Below are 27,765 nucleotides of genomic sequence, written 5' to 3' on the forward strand. Positions count from 1 at the left end.
TGTTGGAGTCGTGCCTGGCCGTGCAGTCATGAGTGAACAGGGAGTAAAGGAGAGGACTGAGGACGCACCCAAGGGGATATAGCAGCTAACGACCCCTGAACGCACAGCCGCTAACCTGCGGCCTGCTAGCTATCTAAAGCACATTGGACTGCTGGCTTAAGAGGCCCTTCGGACATATTTCTTCGGCCACTATACATATTTTGCCAATTGGCCTGGTTTACCACAAGGAGCACCTGCTGATCCGTCCGCTGATGTAACTGCACGAGGCGGCCACAACAGACTTTCCTCCATCGCGTCATCCCTCTAAGGCCTTTCTGTTAGCCTGCTAGCCCTGTGCCTCTAGCTGCCTGAAGCCACGTACTGGACTTGTATGATCAACCGGCTACGCATGCCTTTCCCTAACATCACCATGCTGTGTCGATTGCTGTTCTGGTTTGTAACTATTGTTTTATTTCACTGTAGAGCCTCTAGCACTGCTCAACACGCCTCGAGTAACAATTTAGTTCCACCTCCCACACACAGTGACATCACCTGGTTTAAATGCTATCTTTCATTATCACCATATGCACAGGTTTACCCCCACTGTATTCACATCCTACTATACCTTTGTCTGTACATTATGCCTTGAATATATTCTACGGTGCCCAGAAATCTGCTCCTTTTAATCTCTGTTCTGAACATACTAGGCGTCCAGTTCTGTTAGCCTTTAGCCGTACCCTTATCCTACTCCTCCTCTGTTCCTCTGGTGATGTAGAGGTTAATCCAGGCCCTGCAGTGTCTACTTCCACTCCCATCCCCCAGGCTCTCTCATTTGTTGACTTCAGCAACCGTAAAATCCTTAGTTTCATACATGTTAACATTAGAAGCCTCCTCCCTACGTTTGTTTTATTCACTGCCCTAGCACACTCCACCAATCCGGATGTCCTAGCCGTGTCTGAATCCTGGTTTAGGAAGACCACCTAAAACCTTGAAATTTCCATTCCTAACTATAACATTTTCCGACAAGATAGAACTGCCAAAAGGAGCCGTGTTGCAATTTACTGCAAAGATAACCTGCAGAGTTCTGTCTTACTATCCAGGTCTGTACCCAAACAATTTGAGCTTCTACTTCTAAAAATGAACCTTTCCAGAAACAAGTCTCTCACCGTTGCCGCTTGCTATAGACCACCCTCTGCCCCCAGCTGTGCCCTCGACACCATATGTAATTTGATTGCCCCCCATCTATCTTCTGAGCTCGTGCTGCTAGGTGACCTAAACTGGGACATGCTTAACACCCCGGCCATCCTACAATCTAAGCTTAATGCCCTCAATCTCACACAATTTATCAATGAACCTACCAGATATAACCCCAAATCCGTAAACACGGGTACCCTCATAGATATCATCCTAACTAACTCACCCTCCAAATACACCTCTGCTGTTTTCAACCAAGATCTCAGCGATCACTGCCTCATTGCCTGCATCCGTAATGGGTCTGCGAGCAAACGACCACCCCTCATCACTGTCAAACGCTCCCTAAAACACTTCTGCGAGCAGGCCTTTCTAATCGACCTGGCCGGGGTATCCTGGAATGATATTGACCTCATCCCAACAGTAGAGGATGCCTGGTTATTCTTTAAAAGTGCCTTCCTCACCATCTTAAATAGGCATGCCCCATTCAAAAAATGTAGAACCGGGAATAGATATAGCCCTTGGTTCACTCCAGGCCTGTCTGCCCTTGACCAGCATAAAAACATCCTGTGGCGTTCTGCATTAGCATCGAATAGCCCCCGTGATATGCAACTTTTCAGGGAAGTTAGGAACCAATATACACAGGCAGTTAGGAAAGCTAAGGCTAGCATTTTTAAACAGAAATTTGCATTCTGCAGTACAAACTCAAAAAAGTTCTGGGACACTGTCCATGGAGAATAAGAGCACCTCCTCCCAGCTACCCACTGCTCTGAGGCTAGGAAACACTGTTACAACCGACAAATCCACTATAATTGAGAAGCATTTCTCTACGGCTGGCCATGCTTTCCACCTGGCAACCCCTACCCCGGTCAACTGCCCGGCACCCTCCACAGCAACCCGCCCAAGCCCCCACCACTCCTTCACCCATATCCAGATAGCTGATGTTCTGAAAGAGTTGCAAAATCTGGACCCCTACAAATCAGCCGGGCTAGACAATCTGGACCCTCTCTTTCTAAAGTGATCTGCCAAAATTGTTGCAACCCCTATTACTAGACTGTTCAACCTCTCTTTCGTATCGTCTGAGTTTCACAAAGATTGGAAAGCTGCTGCGGTCATCCCCCTCTTCAAAGACACTCTAGACCAAAACTGCTACAGACCTATATATATCCTACCCTGCATCTCTAAGGTCTTCGAAAGCCAAGTTAACAAACAGATTACTGACCATTTGAATCACATCGTACCTTCTCCGCTATGCAATCTGGTTTCCGAGCTGGTCATGGGTGCACCTCAGCCACGCTCAAGGTCCTTAATGATATCATAACCGCCATCGATAAGAGACATTACTGTGCAGCTGTATTCATCGACCTGGCCAAGGCTTTCGACTCTGTCAATCACCACATCCTCATCGGCAGACTCAACAGCCTTGGTTTCTCAAATGATTGCCTCGCCTGGTTCACCAACTACTTCTCTGATAGAGTTCAGTGTGTCAAATCGGAGGGTCTGTTGTCCGGACCTCTGGCAGTCTCTATGAGGGTGTCACAGGGTTCAATTCTCGGGCCGACTCTCTTCTCTGTATACATCAATGATGTCGCTCTTGCTGCTGATGATTCTCTGATCCACCTCTACGCAGACGACACCATTCTGTATACTTTTGGCCCTTCTTTGGACACTGTTAACTAGCCTTCAGACGAGCTTCAATGCCATACAACTCTCCTTCCGTGGCCTCTAACTGCTCTTAAACGCAAATAAAACTAAATGCATGATATTCAACCGATCATTGCCCGCACCTGCCCGCCCATCCAGCATCACTACTCTGGACGGCTCTGACTTAGAATACGTGGATAACTACAAATACCTAGGTGTCTGGCTAGACTGTATACTCTCCTTCCAGACTCACATTAAGCATCTCCAATCAAAAATTAAATCTAGAATCGGCTTCCTATTTCGCAACAAAGCTTCCTTCACTCATGCTGCCAAAAATACCCTCGTAAAACTGACCATCCTACCGATCCTTGACTTTGGTGATGTCATCTATAAAATAGCCTCCAACACTCTATTCAGCAAACTGGATGTAGTCTATCACAGTGCCATCCGTTTTGCCACCAAAGCCCCATACACTACTCACCACTGCGACCAATACGCTCTCAATGGCTGGCCCTCGCTTCATACTCGTCGCCAAACCCACTGGCTACAGGTTATCTACAAGTCTCTGCTAGGTAAAGCCCCGCCCTATCTCAGCTCGCTGGTCACCATAGCAGCACGCGCTCCAGCAGGTATATCTCACTGGTCACCCCCAAAGCCAATTCCTCCTTTGGTCGCCTTTCCTTCCAGTTCTCTGCTGCCACTGACTGGAACGAACTGCAAAAATCACTGAAGCTGGAGATTCCCATCTCCCTCACTAGCTTTAAGAACCAGCTGTCAGAGCAGCTCACAGATCACTGCACCTGTTCATAGCCCATCTGTCTACCTCATCCCCATACTGTATCTATTTATTTTGCTCCTTTTGCACCACAGTATCTCTACTTGCACATCCATCTTTTGCACATCTACAGTGCCTTGCGAAAGTATTCGGCCCCCTTGAACTTTGCGACCTTTTGCCCCATTTCAGGCTTCAAACATAATTATATAAAACTGTATTTTTTTGTGAAGAATCAACAACAAGTGGGACACAATCATGAAGTGGAACGACATTTATTGGATATTTCAAACTCTTTTAACAAATCAAAAACTGAAAAATTGGGCGTGCAAAATTATTCAGCCCCCTTAAGTTAATACTTTGTAGCGCCACCTTTTGCTGCGATTACAGCTGTAATTCGCTTGGGGTATGTCTATCAGTTTTGCACATCGAGAGACTGAATTTTTTTCCCATTCCTCCTTGCAAAACAGCTCGAGCTCAGTGAGGTTGGATGGAGAGCATTTGTGAACAGCAGTCTTCAGTTCTTTCCACCGATTCTCGATTGGATTCAGGTCTGGACTTTGACTTGGCCATTCTAACACCTGGATATGTTTATTTTTGAACCATTCCATTGTAGATTTTGCTTTATGTTTTGGATCATTGTCTTGTTGGAAGACAAATCTCCGTCCCAGTCTCAGGTCTTTTGCAGACTCCATCAGGTTTTCTTCCAGAATGGTCCTGTATTTGGCTCCATCCATCTTCCCTGTCCCTGCTGAAGAAAAGCAGGCCCAAACCATGATGCTGCCACCACAATGTTTGACAGTGGGGATGGTGTGTTCAGGGTGATGAGCTGTGTTGCTTTTACGCCAAACATAACGTTTTGCATTGTTGCCAAAAAGTTCAATTTTGGTTTCATCTGACCAGAGCACCTTCTTTCACATGTTTGGTGTGTCTCCCAGGTGGCTTGTGGCAAACTTTAAACAACACTTTTTATGGATATCTTTAAGAAATGGCTTTCTTGCCACTCTTCCATAAAGGCCAGATTTGTGCAATATACGACTGATTGTTGTCCTATGGACAGAGTCTCCCACCTCAGCTGTAGATCTCTGCAGTTCATCCAGAGTGATCATGGGCCTCTTGGCTGCATCTCTGATCAGTCTTCTCCTTGTATGAGCTGAAAGTTTAGAGGGACGGCAAGGTCTTGGTAGATTTGCAGTGGTCTGATACTCCTTCCATTTCAATATTATCGCTTGCACAGTGCTCCTTGGGATGTTTAAAGCTTGGGAAATCTTTTTGTATCCAAATCCGGCTTTAAACTTCTTCACAACAGTATCTCGGACCTGCCTGGTGTGTTCCTTGTTCTTCATGATGCTCTCTGCGCTTTTAACGGACCTCTGAGACTATCACAGTGCAGGTGCATTTATACAGAGACTTGATTACACACAGGTGGATTGTATTTATCATCATTAGTCATTTAGGTCAACATTGGATCATTCAGAGATCCTCACTGAACTTCTGGAGAGAGTTTGCTGCACTGAAAGTAAAGGGGCTGAATAATTTTGCAGTTTTTGATTTGTTAAAAAAGTTTGAAATATCCAATAAATGTCGTTCCACTTCATGATTGTGTCCCACTTGTTGTTGATTCTTCACAAAAAAATACAGTTTTATATCTTTATGTTTGAAGCCTGAAATGTGGCAAAAGGTCGCAAAGTTCAAGGGGGACGAATACTTTTGCAAGGCACTGTACCATTCCAGTGTTTAATTGCCATATTGTAATTGCTTCGCCATTCATTGCCTTAACTCCCTTATTTGACCTAATTTGCACTCACTGTATATAGACTTTTTTATTTTTTTCTACTGTATTATTAACTGTATGTTTTGTTCGTTCCATGTGTAACTCTGTGTTGTTGTATGTGTCGAACTGCTATGCTTTATCTTGCCAGGTCGCAGTTGCAAATGAGAACTTGTTCTCAACTAGCTTACCTGGTTAAATAAAGGTGAGGGAAAAAATAAATAAATAAATAAATATATATATATATATATTATTATTTAAAAAAAAGTTTTACAACCTAATTTAAAATGTAATTGATCGCAATCATGTGACACTAACCGTGACCATATAATAATGATAAATTGTAGATTCCAGCTAATTGTCATACCGAAGTAAAATACTGGTGATTTAACATTCCTCTGCATGCAACAACCACAAAAAAAGATTCAGAAGCGTCACTAAAGATGTAATATGTATGAGCGTCATATCCTGAATTCCATTCGTAAAAGTTAAAACTTCAATAATTTTTGGCAATATTAAAAGTCCCCATTTGTGACCAAGAAAGGTATTTTGACAAATATTTTAGTAGATCTGTACATTATCTGTGTTCTGGTACTCAAAACATGTTAACGGAAATAAGAATTGATAATTTGACAAATTAGCTTCGGTGAAGTTATGCAAATGTTTGAGAAGCGCTTTTATTTTGAAAGCTGATTCCTGTCAAACAGGAAATAGATTGCTCTTATTCTCGCAGATTTACAGGTCTGGACAAAGCGGCAACGGAAAAATACGGGTCGGCGTGATAGTTCTCGTTTTACAAATGGCTATAATATAAAAAAAAAATTGAATACAACTGTCGTGTGTTCAGTAAACTCCTAAACATGACAACTGAGGAGGAGAGGGGCGTAGTGCGTGTCAAAGTCAAGGTGAGGAATATGTGAATGATGGAATAGCAGCGGCTAGCTAGTTGGTGTACCCTTGCGTATTTTGCCAGGTATCACATTTCCAGATAGTAAGCAAGCTATTGTCATGACTGTGGCCGACCTATTTGAGCCATTTCACATTACATTTGCGGTAGCTTGTAGCTAGCCTGCTTTGATGTTGGAACTGTTAAGCTATCCACATCATCTGCCTAGTCCAGACCAGTGCTTTGTTGTTTTTAGCATTGAGCCTACATTTGCTAACGTCTATAGTAATGAGCAAAGTGTACAGTATGGTGTTTTGAAGGGGGGGGGGGGGGGGGGGTCAAATCTTGACGTCAGTGATCTTCAGGTCGGCAAGTCGGAGCTCAAGAACGATGCACGAGTTTCCGACTTAGACTTCCGAATTTGATGAATGTTCAAAACATTTTTCCTGTCGAGCTCGTTTTCCCCCCTGAGTTCCCAGTTGTCTTGAACGCGGCATTCTAACGTAATCAACCAACCCTCTTGGATCTTCTGACTATAAAAAGTAAATCATTGATTTAAGAAAAATAAAGCTAGCTAAATAGATTAGGAATATTCGGTGATTGACAATGGTCTTACTTGCTGATGTGATGCGTTGTGGTCATGCACTAGGAAAATAATAGAAAGCAGAATTGTGAGTCAACCGAGTTTAGCAAGTCTTGACAGTTCGCAAGTAGGTTAATTGTGTTATTCCAAATAATTAATTCAGTGATTCAGAGACAGAACCCCACAGTAAGGTGACAGGGTGATATAACTTTAGCTAAATGGTTTTTGGTACAAGTAACTTAGTAAACATCACCACTCCAGGGGTGTATTCATTACGCCGATTCTGTTTTCAAAAAGTTTAGTCTGTTGGAAAACGGAAAACACAAACCAGAGTTCGGCTTAATGTATTTATTCATTATTCGGTTTCCGTTGCTAAATGTTTTGTCTGTTGCAAAACTTTTTGCAATGGAACCCGTTTACTCCAAACTGTAATCGTTTTGCAACGAATTTTTTGGGGACAAATTGTTCCTTTTGCCCTGGTGGGAAAGGGCAGTGGGAAAGGGCATTTTCGCATTGGAGATTTGAGACACTTGAAATATGGGCTAGGCTTACCCTTGTGTCTCTCGGACAAGGTCACTTTTATCAATATGTTTGGCTTTATTTACTCTCAGATTCGAATGCTAATTAGCATCAAAGTAGACATGCAAAACTAAAAATCCCTGAAAGCTCCTGCACGTCATCTCTAGCTGACACCTTTGTTAACAGGTATTGTCAATTTAAAACGTGCACAAGACTGTTCACAGAATTGTCCATTTAAAGAAATGTAGCCAATTTATTTATTACTACGTTAAGCTAACATTAGATAGTTAATTGAGAGATTCTTACCTTTGTATCGATTCGGCAGTCTCCTCCAGATCGTCATGGCATTTGTAGTTCTTTATGATAGCCACATTAGCAGCTAATTAGCATTTAAGCTTTGGTGGGTAAATACTGGTGAATACAGTGCATTGGGAAAGTATTCAGACCTTGAGTTTTTTCATGTTTTGTTACGTTACAGCCTTATTCTAAAATGTATTAAATTGATTTTATTCCTCTTCAATCTACACACAATACCCCATAATGACAAAGCAAAAACTTTTTTTTGCAATTTTTTGCATATAAGTTTGGGGTCACTTAGAAATGTCCCTGTTTTTGAAAGAAAAGCTTTTTTCTTTGTCCATTAAAATAACATCAAATTGATCAGAAATACAGTGTAGACATCGTTAATGTTGTAAATGACTATTGTAGTGGTTAAGGGTTGTTTTTTTTTTTTTTAATGGAATACATAGGTTTACAGATACCCATTATCAGCATCCATCACTCCTGTGTTCCAGTGGCACGTTGTTAGCTAATCCAAGTTTATAATTTTAAAAGGCTAATTGATCATTAAAAAATCATTTTGCAATTATGTTAGCACAGCTGAAAACTGTTGTGTTGATTTAAAGAAGCAATAAAATTGGCCGCCTTTAGACTAGTTGAGTATTTGGAGCATCAGCATTTGTGGGTTCGATTACATGATCAAAATGTCCAGAAACAAATAACTTTTGTTCTGAAACTCGTCAGTCTATTCTTGTAATGAGAAATTAAACATCTCTGAAGCACTCCACCAGAGCAGCACTGCCCCCTCAAGATTCTGAGCCTGCTTGGCAGGGTTGGTCCTGCAAAGCCAAAGCCCCCTAAAGGGAGAGCATATTATACAAGGAAATTCTCAAAGCTGCTAATGAGAACCTTGACGACCTTGTACCTAGCCGGTGGGGTGCCCCCACCCAGGCAGTGGCAGTGCTGGCAACACTAGGTGTAGTAACTAGAGGTCGACCGATTTAATCAGAATGGCCAATTTTATTTTTTTTTAAATTAGGGACGATTTCAAGTTTTCATAACAATCGGAAATCTGTATTTTTGGGTGCCGATTTGCCTTTTTAAATTTAAAATACTTTTTATTTAACTAGGTCAGTTAAGTCAGTTAAGAACACATTCTTATTTTCAATGAAGGCCTAAGAACGGTGGGTTAACTGCCTTGTTCAGGGGCAGAACGACAGATTTTCACCTTGTCAGCTCAGGGGATGCAATCTTGCAACCTTACAGTTAACTAGTCCAACGCAATAACGACCTGCCTCTCTCTCATTTCACTCCACAAGGAGCCTGCCTGTTACACGAATGCAGTAAGCCAAGGTAAGTTGCTAGCTAGCATTGAACTTATCTTATAAAAAACAATCAATCATAATCACTAGTTAACTACACATGGTTGATGATACTACTAGATATTATCTAGCGTGTCCTGCGTTGCATATAATCTGACAGCATACAAGTATCTAAGTATCTGACTGAGCGGTGGTAGGCAGAAGCAGGCGTGTAAACATTCATTCAAACAGCACTTTCGGGCATTTTGCCAGCAGCTCCTTGGTGTGCGTCAAGCATTGCGCTGTTTATGACTTCAAGTCTATCAACTCCCGAGATGAGGCTGGTGTAACCGAAGTGAAATGGCTAGCTAGTTAGCGCGCTCAAATAGCGTTTCAAACGTCACTCGCTCGCCTTGCTCTGCATGGGTAACGCTGCTTCGATGGTGGCTGTTGTCGTTGTGTTGCTGGTTCGAGCCCAGGGAGGAGCGAGGAGAGGTCACAGGTACAGGAATGGCTGAATAATTGCAACATTTGCCTAGAACTAAGCTGCAGATAGCAATGCTGGGTGATTTGAAAAGCCATAGTCAATCAATAATATTGTTATTTTAGCAAAAATGTTTATTTTTAATTTACAATCTGTAGAAGCTATGAGAATAAAAAGGTTCAGTACTTTTGTGACGAATCCCAGCACAGTTGAAAAAGATATGGCTAATAGAAATCCTAAATGGATGTTTAGAGATATATTGGAGGGGTTGAATGGAGCTGAAAGGTGGGACTAAACAACAAGATAACCAATGTAAAACATATGGGATCTGTAAAATGTATTTAGGTTCAGAAATTGTGAAATATCACAGTTAGAAATCAAACTGGATGGACATCAGAAATAGAGGAAGGACTAAAAACAAACAAAAAAAACTATTGTAAAATTGATTGTCTAAGATGTGTAAACTGAAGGTAGAAGCCTAAGTGTAAGGGGTGCATAGAATGCAATTCTTTAGATAAAAAAAACTATGCATTCCAACTCCCACTGACAACTCTATGACAAGGACAGGTACACAGTAAGCCATAAATAATTATTTATAAATGTATCGAGTGGTAATGCAGGTTTGGAAGTCGCTAACTTTGTACTCTATAGGAAAACAGTGGATTAGCCGGTGCAATGACAGAGATCACATAGAATAACGTTTTTATCAAACTACGGATTGCGGCACCCAAAGAAAAGACAACACGTTACCGACTCGATGTAGGCCAAGTCGGAGGTATACTAATCGCAATTCGACTCCATTGAGAACTTTATGACGTAAGCTAGTGACACGTCAGCTAGTAAGTTAAAAGTGGGTGTTTCTGCTGTCTTGTGGCACACACAGCCTACGCCTTATTTGGTATACAACCCATTCATTGTACAAAATAAAAAGATTGTATAAGGTCAGTCTGCCATGCATTACATTCATATTTTGTTGTTGGCTTTTGGTTTTAGACTGGTAGCCTGGGTTCTAAACTGAGAATTTAGTTACAATACATTTCTAAACTATCAGTCTGAAACCCAGACTAGCCTTTTGATTGGAAAGGAAGAATGACATTGATTCAGTCACATGATTTTGGAGATGATTTGTGGACTACAGGAAAAAGAGGACCGAGCACACCCCCATTCTCATCGACGGGCTGCAGTGGAGCAGCTTGAGAGCTTCAAGTTCCTTGGTGTCCACATCACCAACAAACTAACATGGTCCAAGCACACCAAGACAGTCGCGATGACACGACAAAACCTATTCCCCCTCAGAAGACTGAAAAGTTTTGGCATGGGTCCTCAATTCCTCAAAAGGTTATACAGCTGCACCATCGAGAGCAGTGGTATGGCAACTGCTCTGCCTCTGACCACAAGGCACTACAGAGGGAAGTGCGGACAGCCCAGTACATCACTGGGGCCAAGCTTCCTCTGACACCGCCTGGTATAGAGGAAGGCCCTAAAAATGTATAGACTCCAGCCACCCTAGTCATAAACTGTTCTCTCTGCTACGCACGGCAAGCGGTACCGGAGCACCAAGTCTAGTTCCAAGAGGCTTCTAAACAGCTTCTACCCCCAAGCCATAAGACTCCTGAACATCTAGTCAAATGGCTACCTAGACAATTTGCATTGCCCCCCCCCCCCCCCCCCCCCTCCCTTTACACCACTGCTACTCTATACATAGTCACTTTAATAACTCTACCTACATGTACATGCTACCTCAACTAACTGATGCCCCCGCACATTGACTCTGTATCAGTACCCCGCCGTATATAATCTCGCCATTTGTTTTTTTATTGCTGCTCTTTAATTACTTGTTACTTTTCTCTTATTCTTATCCATATTTTTTGGGGAACTGCGTTGTTGGTTAGGGGCTCATAAGTAAGCATTTCACTGTAAGGTGTATTCGGCCCATGTGACTAATATAATTTGATTTAAAGATGTTATAAAATGTGCCTACAATTAATGGTTACATTGTTTGTGATTGTTTCTCACCTTCCTCAGAAGTGGGAGGGGATGCTGCCAGTGGAGCTCCGCTCGTTTGCTGTGGATCCTCAGATCACATCACTAGAGGTGCTACAGCACATCCTCATCCGAGCCTTTGAGTTAAATGGGTGAGGAGCATCAACATCATAATGTCTACAGTGTTGTTGATTGACATGGAAAGCAGAATATCGGAGGTGCATAAGTGGGCAGATCCAGGCATCACAGTGCTTGCTGCGTTACTACAGATCCTGATTCAGTACCAAGCTGTGTTGCAGCCGGCCGCGACCGGGAGACCCGTGAGGCGACGCACAGCGCCAGCGCCGTTCAGGTTAGGGGAGGGTTTGGCCGGCCGTGATGTCCTTGTCCCTAGGGCTGGGCGTTATGGCCAAAATATTATATCACAGTATTTTTAAAAATTGTACGGTATGATGGTATTTGACGGTATTTTTTGTTTTTGAATAATAAAAGTTCTACATTTGCTTTATGAGTAGTGAGTGATCGTAGGGTGGCAACGCTAGTGGCTTTATAATAAGAAGTAAAGTGAAAACAGCATTGTTGTCAACAACGTTGCATGTGCTGCATTGACCATGCAGACTGAACGCAAGTGTCTCGTGATTGAAGAACATCAAATGCGCTCCTTGAGTGACAGGGGTGTGGCTAGGTCTGTGTGGAAAGTGGCACTGAGACAAAGAGCGGAGAGAGATGACTCAAGTAGCTAAGTAAACTATAAAAATTGACATTAAACGTGGCGTATAACATTTTAACAAACCAAACATTCAAATACCGTTTATAGAAGGTAAAGTAAAAATACAAACCGACCTTGCATCAATTCCGGTATATCATAAAATACGGTATACCGCCCAGCCCTACTTGTCCCATTGCGATCTAACGACTCCTGTGGCGGGCTGGGCGCATGCATGCTGAATCGGTTGGGGGGGGGGGGGGGTGGACGACATGTACTAAGTTCGCCCTTTTGTATATTGTTCTCAGTTACTCTCTTTTTGTGTTGGCATTAGTAAGGGCTGTGACTGTCATGGAATTTTGGATGATGGCCAGCCACATTTTATTTATGTTATTATAAAGAATCAGAGGTTCTCTTAACTTGCGCACATTTTGACGCACATTTTCTCCTTTCCTCCGCTCCTGACTGCATGTGCCGCCGAAGAAATAGAATTGGCGTCCCTGTTCAAGTCAATGATGGCATAATGGGTGGACTGGCGGCCATCGCGAGTGAACCCATAGGAATGATACAGGAAGTAAAAACCATCTATGTGCTGTGATTTGTTGATTCAACTCAACTGTTATTACAAAGAATCAGAGGTTCTCTTAATTTACAGTATTCGAATTCCTTATTTGAATTAACATTCTACATTACCACTGTCAGGTTCTAAATGAACGAGGGATGCAGGATATTTCGGTGAACATATTGGACTCGGCCGATATTAGCTAAAAATGCCAACATCGGAATCGGCCCGATGTCTAGTTTTAACGCCCATGTACAAAACCGATGTCAAAGCTGACAAGCACTACATATGCAACACAGCCATCCTAACCTAGCCTACAATGTCTGTGTGGACCGAACAGTCAACAACTCGAGCAGTCATTTGAAAGACATTTTCAGTGAGACAACTCAAAGGCAAAATCCATTAACGCCAAGATAATGGAATTCATTGCCCTTGACAATCAACCGTTCTCTGTCGTGGGAGATGTTGGCTTTAGCCGACTGGTCGAGCACCAGTACATATGTTGCACCAATACAACCAGCCTGAATACAATGACCAGTAGAAACTGCAGTCATTTTCATTATTCTTAGCAATGATTTAGGAACCCTTGTGAGTACGTATTGTTGTCCCCCTATTGAAATTGAACTTTAGTTCATGAGAATAAATGGCTAGACAGCTACTTAACCCTGTTGCCCAAAGCTAACGTCATAAGCAGCCAGCTAGCTTCATCTGGCTAGTGAGGCTCGACCGGACTGGGTTATGTGTTGTGAAGCTAGCCACAATAAGGATTAGACACCATACTGGAATTTACGGTTTGCCTTCAAAATAAAAGTTCCTCTTTTGAAAGTGATGCAGAAGATTACAATTGGTGGAATCATGCCATATTCAGACTAGATAATGTTAAACAGGGTTGAAATGTGAAGCAATGAAATGGTGTATCAGTCTTCTCGGTGACACCCACAGAACACAACTGTGAAGAGTTTACACAAATATAGCATTGTAGCTCTTATTTTGTGACTGTGTGAAATCACCTCCCCAGTCAGCCTATTGTGTGTGTGTGTGTGTGTGTGTTAACATTCATATTGCACTGTACAGCTTTACCTAACACGGAACCCAAACCGGCTGCGTGCGTGTGCCATTGTGCATACATTTATTTTGTCCCCCTACACAAAGGCGATCACGACACGCAGGTTAAAATATCAAAACAAACTCTGAACTAATGACATTCATTTGGGGACAGGTCGAAAAGCATTAAACATGTATGGCAATTTAGCTAGTTAGCTTGCACTTGCTAGCTAATTTGTCCTATTTAGCTAGCTTGCTGCAAAACATTTAGTCTTTTAATCACCCACGTGGGTATAACCAATGGAGATGGCACGTGGGTACCTGCTTCTATAAACCAATGAGGAGATGGGAGAGGCAGGACTTACAGTGCGATCTGTGTCAGAAATTGGAATTACTTATATTTTAGCCCTTGGCAACGCAGACGCTCGCAAGCAGTGTGGGTGCAATAATTGAATAACATGGATTTCTACATTTATTTTGCGACGCACGCGAAGTGTTCGGTCTGGTCAGCATGTAAGGATTGGGGATCAATGAAATGGGGCATCAGTCTACTCAATACCCAAGAGATTTTTTCCCAACATCCTCCTTTGAGTTATCCGACTTAAACATCCACACAGTATTGTTTTTCCTCGTGAATAGTGTTCAATACACACAGGTTGATAATAAATGTGGCTCTATTGAGTTGTTTCAGAGTTCTGCAATAATAGCTACGACGCTAATGTTCTCTGGGTGTCACTGAGTAGACTTGATACCCCATGTCATTGATCCACAATCCATAGGTAAAGGCTGTACAGTGAAATAAGTATGCCCCCAATGCAATTCTAAAGTATAATATACATCCAGTGTGATTTCAACAGATTTGTCAAATGAACAAATTATTGTATTTTGTTTTTTATATAACATTCCAACCCCGTTTAGCATGATCTATTCAATTATGGCATAATTCTACTATTTGTATTCATTTGCATCACTGTCAAGGACATACTTTTATTTTGAAGGCTAACCACAAACTCCACTTGTGGCTAATCCTTATTGTGGATCTTAACATAGATGGGTCCGACCACTATTAATCAAATAAGAACTGTCTTATAAATTAGGGTTATTTTAGGGTTACAACTAGCTATGTAGTTAGCTACTGAAACAGATTGTCATTTTACTATGTTTTTTGGAAGAACATTGTTTGCATCCAACTTTTATTATTTTTTAATGACCAGCACTGTAGGTGCGCGAGAACTTTACCAGCATCATAGCATACGTAGCGATGAATCATGACATATGAAAAACGGGTGGTAGTGTAATGACTGTAGAAAATGAACGCATTAAATTATTATGTGACGTGCAGTCATATTCAGGGCCTGTATTATTTGACACGCAAAGACCCTAACAGCGTTCCATAGTATCAGAAGTCCTGGTTGAGAATTAAACGACTGAACAACGAAACAGCACAGCAAGTAAGTTAAATTGTTTTTAAAAGGTTTTACTGGTAATGGGGATGTAAAGTACTGTGCAGGAGTTTTAGGCAGGTGTGAAAAAATGCTGTAAAGTAAGAATGCTTTTAAAAATAGACATGTTGATCGATTATATTTATCAATTAACTATATGCAAAGTGAGTGAACAGTGAACTTGCACACAGTTTTTGAAGGAACTCTGCAGATAGGTTGGCCCAAACATCTTGGAGAACTAACCACACTACTTCTGTGGATTTAAGCAGCCTCAGGTGCTTCTCTCCATGTAATCCCAGACAGACTTGCTGTTGAGATCAGGGTTCTGTGGGGGCCATATCTTCACTTCCAGGACTCCTTGTTCTTCTTTATGCTGAAGATAGTTCTTAACTTTCGCTGTATGTTTTGGGGTCGTTGTCAATTAAATTCTTGTAGGTACACTTGCACAAAGTCTTAGATTATGTAGGCATATAGTCAGGTGTATGATTGAACAATTATACCAAACAGGTGCTAATGATCATCAATAAGGATTTTGTGACACAATCATTAACTGAAACCGAAACAGCTGTTTAGGAGGAATAAAACTGGGTGAGGAACAGCCAAACTCGACTAACAAGGTGAGGTTGCTGAAAACAGTTTACTGGCAAGTCATATACCATGGCAAGACTGAGCACAGCAACAAGACACAAGGTAGTTATACTGCATTAGTAAGGTCTCTCCCAGTCAAAAATTTCAATGCAGACAGGGGTTCCCCGATGTGCTGTCCAAGCTCCTGAAGAAGCACAAAGAAACGGGCAACGTTGAGGACCGTAGACGCAGTGGTCGGCCATGGAAACTTACGGCAGCAGATGAAAGACACATCATGCTTACTTCCCTTCACAATTGGAAGCTGTCCAGCAGTGCCATCTCAGAATTGGCAGAAAATAGTGGGACCCTGGTACACCCATCTACTGTCTGGAGAAGTCTGGTCAGAAGTGGCCGTCATGGAAGACTTGCAGCCAAAAAGCAATACCTCCGACGTGGAAACGAGGCCAAGCGACTCAACTATATACAGAAACACAGGAACTGGGGTGAAGAAAAATTTCAGCAGGTGCTCTGGACTGATGAGTCAAAATGTGAAATATTTGGCTGTAGCAGAAGGCAGTTTGTTCACCGAAGGGCTGGAGAGCGGTACACAAATGAGTGTCTGCGGGCAACAGTGAAGCATGGTGGAGGTTCCTTAGGGCTGCATTTCTGCAAATGGAGTTGGTGATTTGGTCATAATGAATGGTCTCAATGCTGAGAAAGAAATACAGGCAGATACTTATCCATCATGCAATACCATCAGGGACGCATCTGATTGGCCCCAAATTTATTCTGTAGCATGATAACGACCCCAAACATACAGTTCTTAATGCCTTTTTGCTATCTTTAGCGTAAAGAAGAACAAGGAGTCCTGGAAGTGATGGTGTGGCCCCCACCGAGCCCTGATCTCAACCTCATCGAGTCTGTCTGGGATTACACGAAGAGAGCGAAGCACATAATGCTGCCTAAATCCACAGGAAAAACTGTGGTTAGTTCTCCAAGATGTGGGCGAACCTACCTGCCGAGTTCCTTCCAAAAACTGTGTGCAAGTGTACCAAGAAGAATTTGATGCTGTTTTGAAGGCAAAGGGTGGTCACACCAAATATTGATTTGATATAGCTTTTTCTTCTGTTCACTCACTTTGCATTTAGTAAATTGATAAATATAATCTATTAACGTGTCTATTTTTTTTCCTTTTATAGCATTTTTTCACAACTGCCTAAAACGTGTACACAGTACTGAATGTAAATGCCAACAAAATAATTTGGTGTGTGTGTAACTTTAACTTTTCAAGTCAGGTAAGAACAAATTCTTATTTACAATCACGGCCTACCCCGGCAAAACCCGGACGACGCTGGGCCAATTGTGCGCCGCACGATGGAACTCACGGCCGATGTTAAACAGCCTGGATTCGAACCAGGGACTGTAGTAACGCCTCTTGCACTGAGCTGCAGTGCCTTAGACTGCTGTGTGTGTGTGTGAACTATTTAACTGTACTAGAATGCTTAAGGCCACTAAAAGGTTAAATATCGGTGGCAAGGAAAATATTGGATATCGATATCGTGCATCACTAAAATGAACCTTTTTATAAAATTTCACGGACGATTAGCTTAGACCAAATTTATTCACCCATTGGGTCAATACAGCTGCATAAGACGAGACATATTCACACAAACACAGCTATTTAACCCTTTCTCCTATTCTAAGTCTCCTACACATCTGAATAGTCAATGCATCTCTGTTGCTTGACAGAACCTTAGTGATATCTGTTCTTTCTCACTTCATCTGATCTGACCTCTGCCCCAAAGTGTTCACTCCTCCCCAACTCACGGCTGTCATGTTGACTCGTACCAGACTCTATTCCTCCCATAGGATCCCTGATGGCTAACGATAACATATCCGGACACAATGTTAACCTTATACATTCCCCTCTCTCCCTCAGTGACATGAAGAAGTATATTTAATATTTTCAGAACTCAATACCATAGAAATGGTTGCATCACAATACCAGGCTGACATTGCGAGTGTACCCATGAGTTTACCAGTCAAATTACCAGGGTTTGAGGTTACAAGCCCATTCTATTCATTGTTTGCCTCAACACCTTGCTTGTTTCAGCAAGGAGCAACAGAGTTTCAAGTTAAACCATGTAATTGTAGAAACGGACTCAACTGCGCAAATTCTGGGCGTTTTTTTTGTTGTAAAACGGTTCTGATGGTTGTTTTAACGGTCTTTATCCATAACCTTTGGTTAAAGGGTAATTATGCCAGCCCTAGCATTAGCACAGTATACATGATCCCAATTTTAGCTCCAAGATGCCGGCTTTTTGAAAAGCCGTAATAGTAGATTGTGCTGATTTTATTGGTGCGTTGAACCATGTTGCGTGCCATAGTTTAAACACTTCATGGATAATGCTAAAACGATGACAGCATATCTGAATTCCACCATCTTCATGCAACATCGACCATTCTGCAGAAAATATTAGAAAGTATTGTTGTGGGAGAAAGTTTTGCCTACAGTAAAGTTAAAAAAGAAATGATGAAGAGGGACATGCATAGCATTCGGCCTTATTCTAAAATGGATTAAATACACATTTCCCCTCATCATTCTACAGACAATAACCCATAATGACAAAGAGAAAACAGGTTTGTATTTATTTTTGCAAATGTATTAAAAATAAACATTCCTTATTTTACATAAGTATTCAGACCCTTGGCTATGAGACTCTGAATTGAGCTCTGGTGCATTCTGATTCCATCGATCATCCTTGAGATGTTTCTACAACTTGATTGGAGTCCACCAGTGGCCTCCATCATTCATAAATGGAAGAAAGTTGGAACCATCATGACTCTTCCTAGAGCTAGCCACCCGGCCAAACTGAGCCGTCGGGGGGGAAAAGGGCCTTGGTAAGTGAGGTGACCAAGAACCCAATGGTCACTCTGACAGAGCTCCAGAGTTCCTCTGTGGAGATGGAAGAACCTTCCAGAAGGACAACCAGCTCTGCATCACCCCAACAATCAGGCCTTTATGGTAGTGGCCAGACGGAAGACACTCCTCAGTACAAAATTCTCTGGGTTGAGGAAACCAAGGTTGAACTCTTTGACCTGAATGCCTAGCGTCACGTCTGAAGGAAACCTGGCACCATCCCTACGGTGAATCATGGTAGTGGCAGCATCATGCTGTGGGGATGTTTTTTTAAAAATGTTTTTTTTGTTGAATTTTACCCCTTTTTCTCCCCAATTTCGTGGTATCCAATTGTTGTAGTAGCTACTATCTTGTCTCATTGCTACAACTCCCGTACGGGCTCGGGAGAGACGAAGGTTGAAAGTCATGCGTCCTCCGATACACAACCCAACCAAGCCGCACTGCTTCTTAACACAGCACGCATCCAACCCGGAAGCCAGCCGCACCAATGCGCCGGAGGAAACACCGTGCACCTGGCCACCTTGGTTAGCGCACACTGCGCCCAGCCCGCCACAGGAGTCGCTGGTGCGCGATGAGACAAGGACACCCCTACCGACCAAGCCCTCCCTAACCCGGGCGACGCTAGGCCAATTGTGCGTCGCCTGTGGGGATGTTTTTCAACGGCAGGGACTGGGAGACTAATCAGGATTGAGGGAAAGCTGAACGGAGCAAAGTACATTGAGATCCTTGATGAAAACCTGCTCCAGAGCGCTCAGGACCTCAAACTGGGGTGACTGTTCACTTTCCAGCAGGACAGCAAACCTTAGCACACAGAAAAGACGTCCATGGCCCAGCCAGAGCCTGGACTTGAACCCGATCTAACATCTCTGGAGAGACTTAAAAAATAGCTGTGCCCTTACGTTCCCCATCCAACCTGACAGAGCTTGAGAGGATCTGCAAAGAAGAATGGGAGAAACTCCCCAAATACAGGTGTAACAAGCTTGTAGCGTTATACCCAAGAAGACTTGAAGCTGTAATTGCTGCCAAAGGTGCTTCAACAAAGTACTGAGTCAAGGGTCTGAATACTTATGTAAATGTGATATTTCAGTTTATTTTTAATACATTTGCAAAAATGTCAACTTGTTTTGCTTTGTCATTATGGAGTATTCTGTTTTAGAATAAGGCTTGAATGTAACAAAATGTGGAAAGTCAAGGGGTCTGAATACTTCCCAAATTCGCTGTATATGGAATGCCTTGGATTGGCATGCTTTCTAGAATAGATATCACATTTTTTTCTCTTGTTTCCTACTTAGCAAACGCAACTTTGGGATAAGTTACCTGTCCCAGGACCGTGGAGGTGTGGAAGTGTATCTCTCTCTCCTTTCTGACTGGGATTTAGAAGCTGCTTTTGTCAGTGCAGCTAAACCTTATCTACAGCTCAAGATGGACATTAATCTCTCCGAAGACAGTAAGCAGACGTTCACTTGTATAACCATTTTAGGTCATTTAGTGAAAGCTAATCTCTGTTTTATTTTTATCTCTGTGTTCCTTCGGGTCACCACTTTAAGAATTAGTTCAGTCGTTGATTTGGTGTGTGTGTGTGATTTCAGTATTCGCCTTATTGCTCTGTATATTTTTGGGGGATATGTGTTAAATTATGCTGAACAAAAATCTAAACACAACATGGTTTCATGAGCTGATATAAGATTCCATAAATCTTCCATATGCACAAAAAGCTTATTGCTCTCAAATTTTGGGCACAAATGTGTTTACATCCCTATTAGTGAGCATTTCTCCTCTGCCAACATAATCCATCCACCTGACAGGTGTGGCATATCAAGAAACTGATTAAACAGCATGATCATTAGGTGCACCTTGTGCTGGGGACAAAAGGACTCTCAAATGTGCAGTTTTGTCACACAACACAATGCTACAGATGTCTCAAGTTTTGAGGGAGCATGCGTTTGGCATGCTGACTGCAGGAATGTCCACCAGAGCTGTTGCCAGTAATAAGCCTTCTCCAATGTTGTTCTAGAGAATTTAGCAGTACGTCCAACTGGCCTCACAACTGTAGACCACGTGTAACCACGCCAGCCCAGGACCTCCACATCCGGATCGTCTGAAACCAGCCACCTGGACAGCTAATGAAACTGAGGGTTTGCATAACCAAAGAATTTCTGCACTGTCAACTGTCAAACTGTCACGGGGAAGCTCATCCGTCTGTCTGCCATCTGCCTGGTACAGTTGAAACCAGGATTCATCAGTGAAGAGCACACTTCTCCAGCAAGCCAGTGGCCATCGAAGGAGAGCAATTGCCCACAAGTCAGTTACAACGCCGAATTGCAGTCCGGTCAAGACCCTGGTGAGGACGATGTTGTGTTGGCGAGCGGTTTGCTGATGTGAATGTTGGATAATGTTATGCGTTGGCATAAGCTACAGACAGCGAACACTTGCATTTTTATCGATGGCAGTTTTAATGTACAGATACCGTGACGAGATCCTCTGAGGCCCATTTTGGTGGTATTCATCCACTACCATCACATCGTGTTTCAGCATGATTCCATGCCGCAAGGAACTGTACCTAATTCCTGGAAGTTGAACATGTCCTGCATGCTCACCAGACATGTCACCCATTGAGCATGTTTGGGATGCTCTGGATCAACGTGTACAGCAGCGTGTTCCAGTTCACTCCAATATCCAGCAACTTCGCACAGCCATTGAAGAGGAGTCGGACAACCGGCCACAATCAACAGCCTGAATAATAACTCTGTGAAGGAGATGTCGCGCTGCATGAGGCAAAAGTCACACTAGATACTGACTTGTTTTCTGATCCACACCCCTTTTTAAAAAAACAACGTTTTTTTAAAGGTATTTGTGACCAACAAATACATATTTGTTTTCTCAGTCATGTGACATCCATAGATTGGGGCCTAATTTTATTTAAATTGACTGATTTTATATATGAACTAACTAAAATATTTGCATTTGTCGTTTGTACAGAGCATCTGTTCCCTGTCAACTTTTTTTGTAATTTAATTGTGGGCCTCTCCATCATACAGTTCCATTGATTGATCACCTTTTTCCCCCCACTTTCTTATTTCCTTAAGGTCCCGTTATGGAAGATTGGGACATAATAAGCCCCAAAGATGTGATTGGTTCTGACCAGCTTCCTGGGGATAGGAGGTCTTTGGCTGCTGCCGCCCTTCCCTTCACACAGTCCCTGCTCTCACAGGTTACTGATGATGCTCTCACTCTTCACCCTGTCAGACACATTTTTTACCAGCCAGTGCTGCCTTGAGTTTGTGTTTGCTTACAATGACCCACTTGGGATTCAAACTCTCGCTGTCTGTCTCTGTGTTCAGATGATGGGTCGAACGCTGTCTAGAGTACAGCAGGCCTTGAGCTGGTCGTATGGGGAGGAGGTGAAGCCTTTCAAGCCCCCTCTGAGCGATGCCGAGTTCCACAGTTACCTCAACGGCCAGGGCCAGCTGTCCCGGCCAGAGGAACTGAGGCTACGTATCTATCATGGTGGGGTGGAGCCCTCTCTACGCAAGGTAATTGTACATTCACTGAGAGATTTCAACAGCAAGTCTGCTACAAATATAATTGAAATTACTTAAATATCAAATCACATGGGGCTGAATCCTAACTTGGGTGTGTGTATCTTAAACTCTCCCCTATCCTTGCAATGATGTCAATGGGAGATTTGCGCAAACATTTGAGTTGCGATTGAGAAGGGCTTTTGGTCTCCAAAACATTGACGGGAAGTGTTTACTTTGGATGTTAATAATTTTCCAAAATGTGGATTAGATGTGGGAATAGAACATTTGGGTGTATCCTTGTTGTACTTTGGAATCTAAACAGACTATCTATGTAGGTCATTCAATGTGGAACAAGAACAAATGGCACAAAGAAATGCCATTTGGTGGTAGGAGAGCTATATTTTTATATTACTGTGTTGTATGAACGCAGAGACTTTAGAGAGATATCCTGTATGTCAAAAAACATTACCTCTGTGCCCAGGTTGTCTGGCGATACCTCCTGAACGTGTACCCCGATGGGCTGACCGGTCAGGAGAGAATGGACTACATGAAGGGCAAGACTAGGGAGTATGACCAACTGAAGGGGGAGTGGTCAGCGAGGGCCAGTCCAGAGGACCTGGAGTTCATCAGGGGCAACGTACTGAAGGACGTCCTGAGGACCGACCGGGCCCATCCCTATTACGCCGGCTCCGAGGACAGCCCCCACCTCACTGCACTCACCGACCTGCTCACCACCTTTGCCATTACACATCCACAGGTGTGGGGATCTATTTTTTTAATTTTTTTATTTTGCTTTCTTTTTAAATTCCTTGACATGCAGACATGCTAAGGGGTGTGGTGTTAAGTTCAGTGAACAAATGATATGCTCAACACTGGTGTTTGGCATCTTAGATTCTGTGTATTTGCTATTGAGTGAGTTATGATAAGTAACCTCAGTCTGCTTGCAGTGAGTGATATGTAAGTCCAGTTGTTGGTGTTCATATGTCAGGGCTCCAGACTGCGAACATTTAGTTGCATCTTGCGACTCTTTAATTTGGCTGTGCGAGTTATATTTGTAATTGGTCGCAGTAATGTGCATGATCCTCATGATTCCTGTAATGAAAGTCTCTGCCCTGTGCCTGTTTCGCTGGGGCCTTCTGCTGTGTTTAGCGAGCCACGCACTCCCTCTCCCCCCCACTCTGGGAGAAAAACATTTGTTCTGATTGTAGGCTATAACATTTCAATTACTCTTGTCACTGTTGAAAAGAAGAGAGTATCAACTTTCTGTAGGTACAATTTGTAATTATTGACTCTTAATATTGAGCTATATAGCAACTATTTTGCAGCCAATATATTTGAAATGGCTTTATGATATGTAGCGTGCTAAATTAGCATTGGCCATTGTGAGTGGAGGCCTAATTGCAATGGTTTTTTTTTAGGACATTGCATTTACTATTAGATTAGGGATCGTTCGGGGGGGGGGGGATTCAGCATGCTTTTGTGGCACAGTCGATGCCATGCAGGGCTATGGGCCAGAAGGTTGAGGGTTCACCGGCCACCACAGATGAGCTCACTATCCCTGCCCGTTTCATTATACTACGATCAGAGCCGGCTGCAGACAATAGTCAGCTAGGGGGGCATCAGATTTTTCACATTTACTTGATATATTTATGGTATAAAACATAGTCAACAAATCCTCCACCAACCGGTGTCTGTGTCTATGCACCACGCAACCAATAAGCAAAGAATAGGGCGCGTCAACATCACGGTTTGCGTTTTTAACACCACAATTATACACTGTCGTGCTCGACAAAGAGTAAATACATCCCTCCTGACCTTGTATCGAAGGCTTAGCTTGACAATCTCCTAATGTCATAACTTTTTGATTTTTTTTCCCATTCATCAAATGGACGTTGCCTATGGCTCTGTTTGGATGATGGAATTCTATTAAGAGTGGACGAACGTGCGCAAGTATCCTACGGGAGACTTTTGAATTCTGATCAGATAAAAACACTAACTGGTTGTGCTTATGCTGTATATAAAAGGCCATGCATTTTTCTAAGTTAAATTACAAATATTTAGGCAATATTGACGCGTCAGGTTCTAAGTGCATGAGGAATAGCCTCTCGGATCGTGGAGGAAGCAGAGCGTGCATTACGCTTTCCTGAATAACTGGGCCTGCTGGAAGCCTATGTGGCCACATTACTATAGGACGACTTGGGAGAATGATGAACTGCAACAGACAGCACGTCTCGGTATCAGAAGAAAAAATACAGCCAGGCTGGCCTGCTACTGTGCCTTTCTTGTCCTATAAGGCTTTGGCTCGTGAGACTCCTTTTGAAATAAAACTTAATCACCAAAGCGTTATTAAATGATCAAGTTTGGCAGCAGCAAAACAGTGAGCAGACATCCCTCTTGTGATTTGTGCATTATTTTAGCCAGCTCATTATTACTATTTTGGACGTGCTTAAATCCCCCTCCATATATGCCCATCATGAAACGAGAAATTAGATGATGCCAGTGCAGCGACTTTTTTATTTTTTTTATTATTTTTTTAGAAACATTTAATTTGCTTTAATGTAATAACTGCTTGTTTTCCGTATCACTTGATTAAAAACCAAGCCCTCAGTAGGCTAACCTTACCCTACTATAACGGAGTCTGGTTCAACAGCAATATGTCTCGGGGTGTGTCTTTTTTATCCTGGCATTGTAGCCAAGTAGCCTATCCACAAAAGGTGTTTAAATGGTCCATTCCTGAGAGTGCCTTGAATTGAAAATATACTGCACATTCTAAAACATGCCTACCCGCATACTTCATTTTGCTCCAAGTGTCCATCCTCGTTTCCAAAGAGTGCCTCTCATCTGGGTTACCAAAGACGCGCTCCTCCAAATGTATTTAAATGATTCAGTCCTATAACCTGTCGAGTAGACCCCACCGCTGATCCAAATGGTTGCCTTGGATAGATGCAGTTAATTCGGAATGAAACATTCAAATGACATTCACTGCGCTTTACAGCATAGAGTAGAATTTTGTACTTTATTTTTAAACAATAATGCAATTATTCAATGCATTTTGCTGTTGTAGGATAATGGTATTGTCCCTTAACAAGTTCAATAGGGGAGCTTTTTGAGCAGCGTGTATCATGTTCTTTCATGCACATTGACGCACCTGGCCTCTCCACTGCTTATCAGCTATTCCTCTTTTGTTCTTGTGGATTTATATTGAAAATTGGTGCAGCTTTGAATGATTTGGTGTGGTATTGTTACTGGTTAGCCGATTTCCAGATCTGGGCAAACAATCCACCTACCACTAATGTCATCTGGGTATTATGTTTGGCGTTGGCGATCTAGCTAATGTGTTTTGAGTTTCCACTTACTCAGGTGGTGAAATAGCCACAAATAAATTAGCATATGATATTAATGCACATAAAGATGTTGGCAAATTAATCTCTATTGAACAAAATACAATTCTGGAGACCTATTTTAACAGTAAAATGTAAGAAAAATATCCTAATTGTCAACACAATTTATGACAATCACTGGGTTAGGTTGCACATCAAAATATCTTAAATCATGCATTCCTGCATGGACATGTTTGATGAAACCACTTATTTCTTGAATATCATCTCAGTAGTCTACTTACACCTCGTAATCATTCACAGTGCTTTATTAAAGCTGGGCTGGTGCCATCAACTAAAAGTTAGTGGCACCAGGGAGAAATGTTTGTCTGTAGCCCTGTATATTTTTGCTGGGTGTAATTTATCTTAACTTCTTTGTTTCATAGGTGTCATACTGCCAAGGCATGAGTGATATTGCTTCTCCGATACTTGCCGTCATGGACAATGAGGCACATGCATTCATCTGTTTCTGTGGCATCATGAAACGCCTAGAGGGCAACTTCCGTCCGGATGGCCATTTCATGTCCGTCAAGTTCCAGCATCTGAAGCTGCTACTGCAGTACTCAGACCCCGAGTTCTACTGTTATTTGGTGTCCCGTGGAGCTGATGACCTCTTCTTCTGTTACCGCTGGCTGCTCTTGGAACTCAAACGGGAGTTTGCCTTCGACGATGCCCTGAGGATGCTGGAGGTCACCTGGAGCTCCCTGCCCCCTGACCCTCCCGAAACAGAAGTGGAGCTTCTTGGGCCGCCGCTAGAAACAGACCAAACCATAGTGACATGTGAGAGTGGTGTTGAAAAGAGGCCCGCCATTACATGGGATGATGGAAATGAAGGGGAGCTGAAAGAGAAGCAGCGGAGACGACACATGTTGAGGCCCTCAAGAGAGGAGGCAGATGGGGGGAGAAAGATCAAAATGGAGGATAGAGAGAGGGAGGACAGAGGAGCCAGAAGAGAGGGTGAGGGGAACTTTGACATGCCTGACGTGGGAAAGGAGAAGGCTCACAACAACGTGCCTGTTCCTTCCTTCGAGAAGCAGACCAGCTTTGGAGAGTTCAAATACTACAGTGCACGGAACAAAGACGGCTTTGATTTCGAGCAGACAGACCCACCAGTGGGTCCTGTTGAGATGGAAGCCGCCTCACACCCATGGGAGAGGGCGCCTCTTATAAAGGACATTAACAAGTCTTCCAGCCCAAATACAGAGGTGAGGAGCTCCCCAAATGGACAAATAGCCTCTCCGGTCTCCTCGTTTCCTCCTGGTCTGCCAAACTGGAAAAACGTTTCCTCTCTGTCTCCAGGCTCCAATCCCTCCCCCTCGAGTTGGAGAGGTGCCTCCCCGGACACCCCGTCACCAAAGTTCACCTCTCCCATTTTATCCAACGGAAGGATTTCGGTGCCGAATGGAACCGGAGCCAACTCACCCGCTACCCCCACAGGGAGGTCCTTAGTTTCCTCTCCGCTGTTGTCTCGAGCGTTGCTCTCCTCGCCAATTTTGTCCTTTGGAAGAGCTCTTCCTTCGCTGCCCGTTGGACCGGTGAACAAGTCCTTTTCTAGTAACCTTCAATCTCCTTGCAGCAGAGCTTTCAGCACTGCGCCTCACACTCCAAATTCAACCAAACCAGAGAATACCACCATCAAACCTTGTTCCCTGCCACCTCCTCAAGAGTTTGGCAAAGGAAATCCTTTCATGTTGTTCCTGTGCCTGTCGATCCTGCTGGAGCATCGGGACCACATTATAAAGAACGGCTTTGATTACAACGAGCTGGCTATGCACTTTGACCGCCTTGTTCGGCGACACAATCTGGGCAGGGTGCTGCAGCGCGCCAAGGCCTTGTTTGCAGACTACCTGCAGAGTGAGGTATGGGACTCAGAGGAAGGGGATGAGGTCAGCTCGGATTCGCCCACCACAGTCACTGCTGCTCTGTATTCCCCGCCCCCCTCTGCCACCAGGCTTCTTTTTACCCCGTTGTCATCCCCACAACCATCCTCCCCAAACTCCACCTATAACCTGGCTGACACCATACCTTCCCCATCACCTGTCTCCCTCTCTCCATCCTCTTGACTTCTGTCACTATATCCTCAACACACTTGCATTACACAGATTTCAAATGTTGTGTATTTTTTTTATTTCACCTTTTATTTAACCAGGTAGGCCAGTTGAGAACAAGTTCTCATTTACACCTGCAACCTGGCCAAGATCAAGGAAAGCAGTGTGACACAAACAAGAACACAG

General features: G+C 43.1%; 1 protein-coding gene across 3 annotated transcripts; it reads left to right on the forward strand.

Annotated features, from left to right (window-relative positions):
• Positions 1-27,765, forward strand: LOC110532149 (TBC1 domain family member 25). 3 transcript variants are annotated; one of them, XM_021615793.2, is made up of 8 exons: positions 6,087-6,262; positions 8,944-8,977; positions 11,435-11,544; positions 19,926-20,080; positions 21,720-21,844; positions 21,975-22,166; positions 22,636-22,911; positions 25,918-27,765. In XM_021615793.2, the coding sequence occupies exons 3-8, from the start codon at positions 11,447-11,449 to the stop codon at positions 27,592-27,594; spliced, it is 2,523 nt and encodes an 840-aa protein (XP_021471468.2). In that variant the 5' UTR covers positions 6,087-6,262; positions 8,944-8,977; positions 11,435-11,446; the 3' UTR covers positions 27,595-27,765. The 3 variants fall into 3 exon arrangements, with proteins under 3 accessions (XP_036843957.1, XP_021471468.2, XP_021471467.2); XM_036988062.1 differs by lacking the exons at positions 6,087-6,262; positions 8,944-8,977 and adding an exon at positions 1-432; XM_021615792.2 differs by lacking the exon at positions 8,944-8,977.

This window comes from Oncorhynchus mykiss, chromosome 9, assembly GCF_013265735.2.
Source record: "Oncorhynchus mykiss isolate Arlee chromosome 9, USDA_OmykA_1.1, whole genome shotgun sequence".
NCBI classification, from domain to species: domain Eukaryota; kingdom Metazoa; phylum Chordata; class Actinopteri; order Salmoniformes; family Salmonidae; genus Oncorhynchus; species Oncorhynchus mykiss.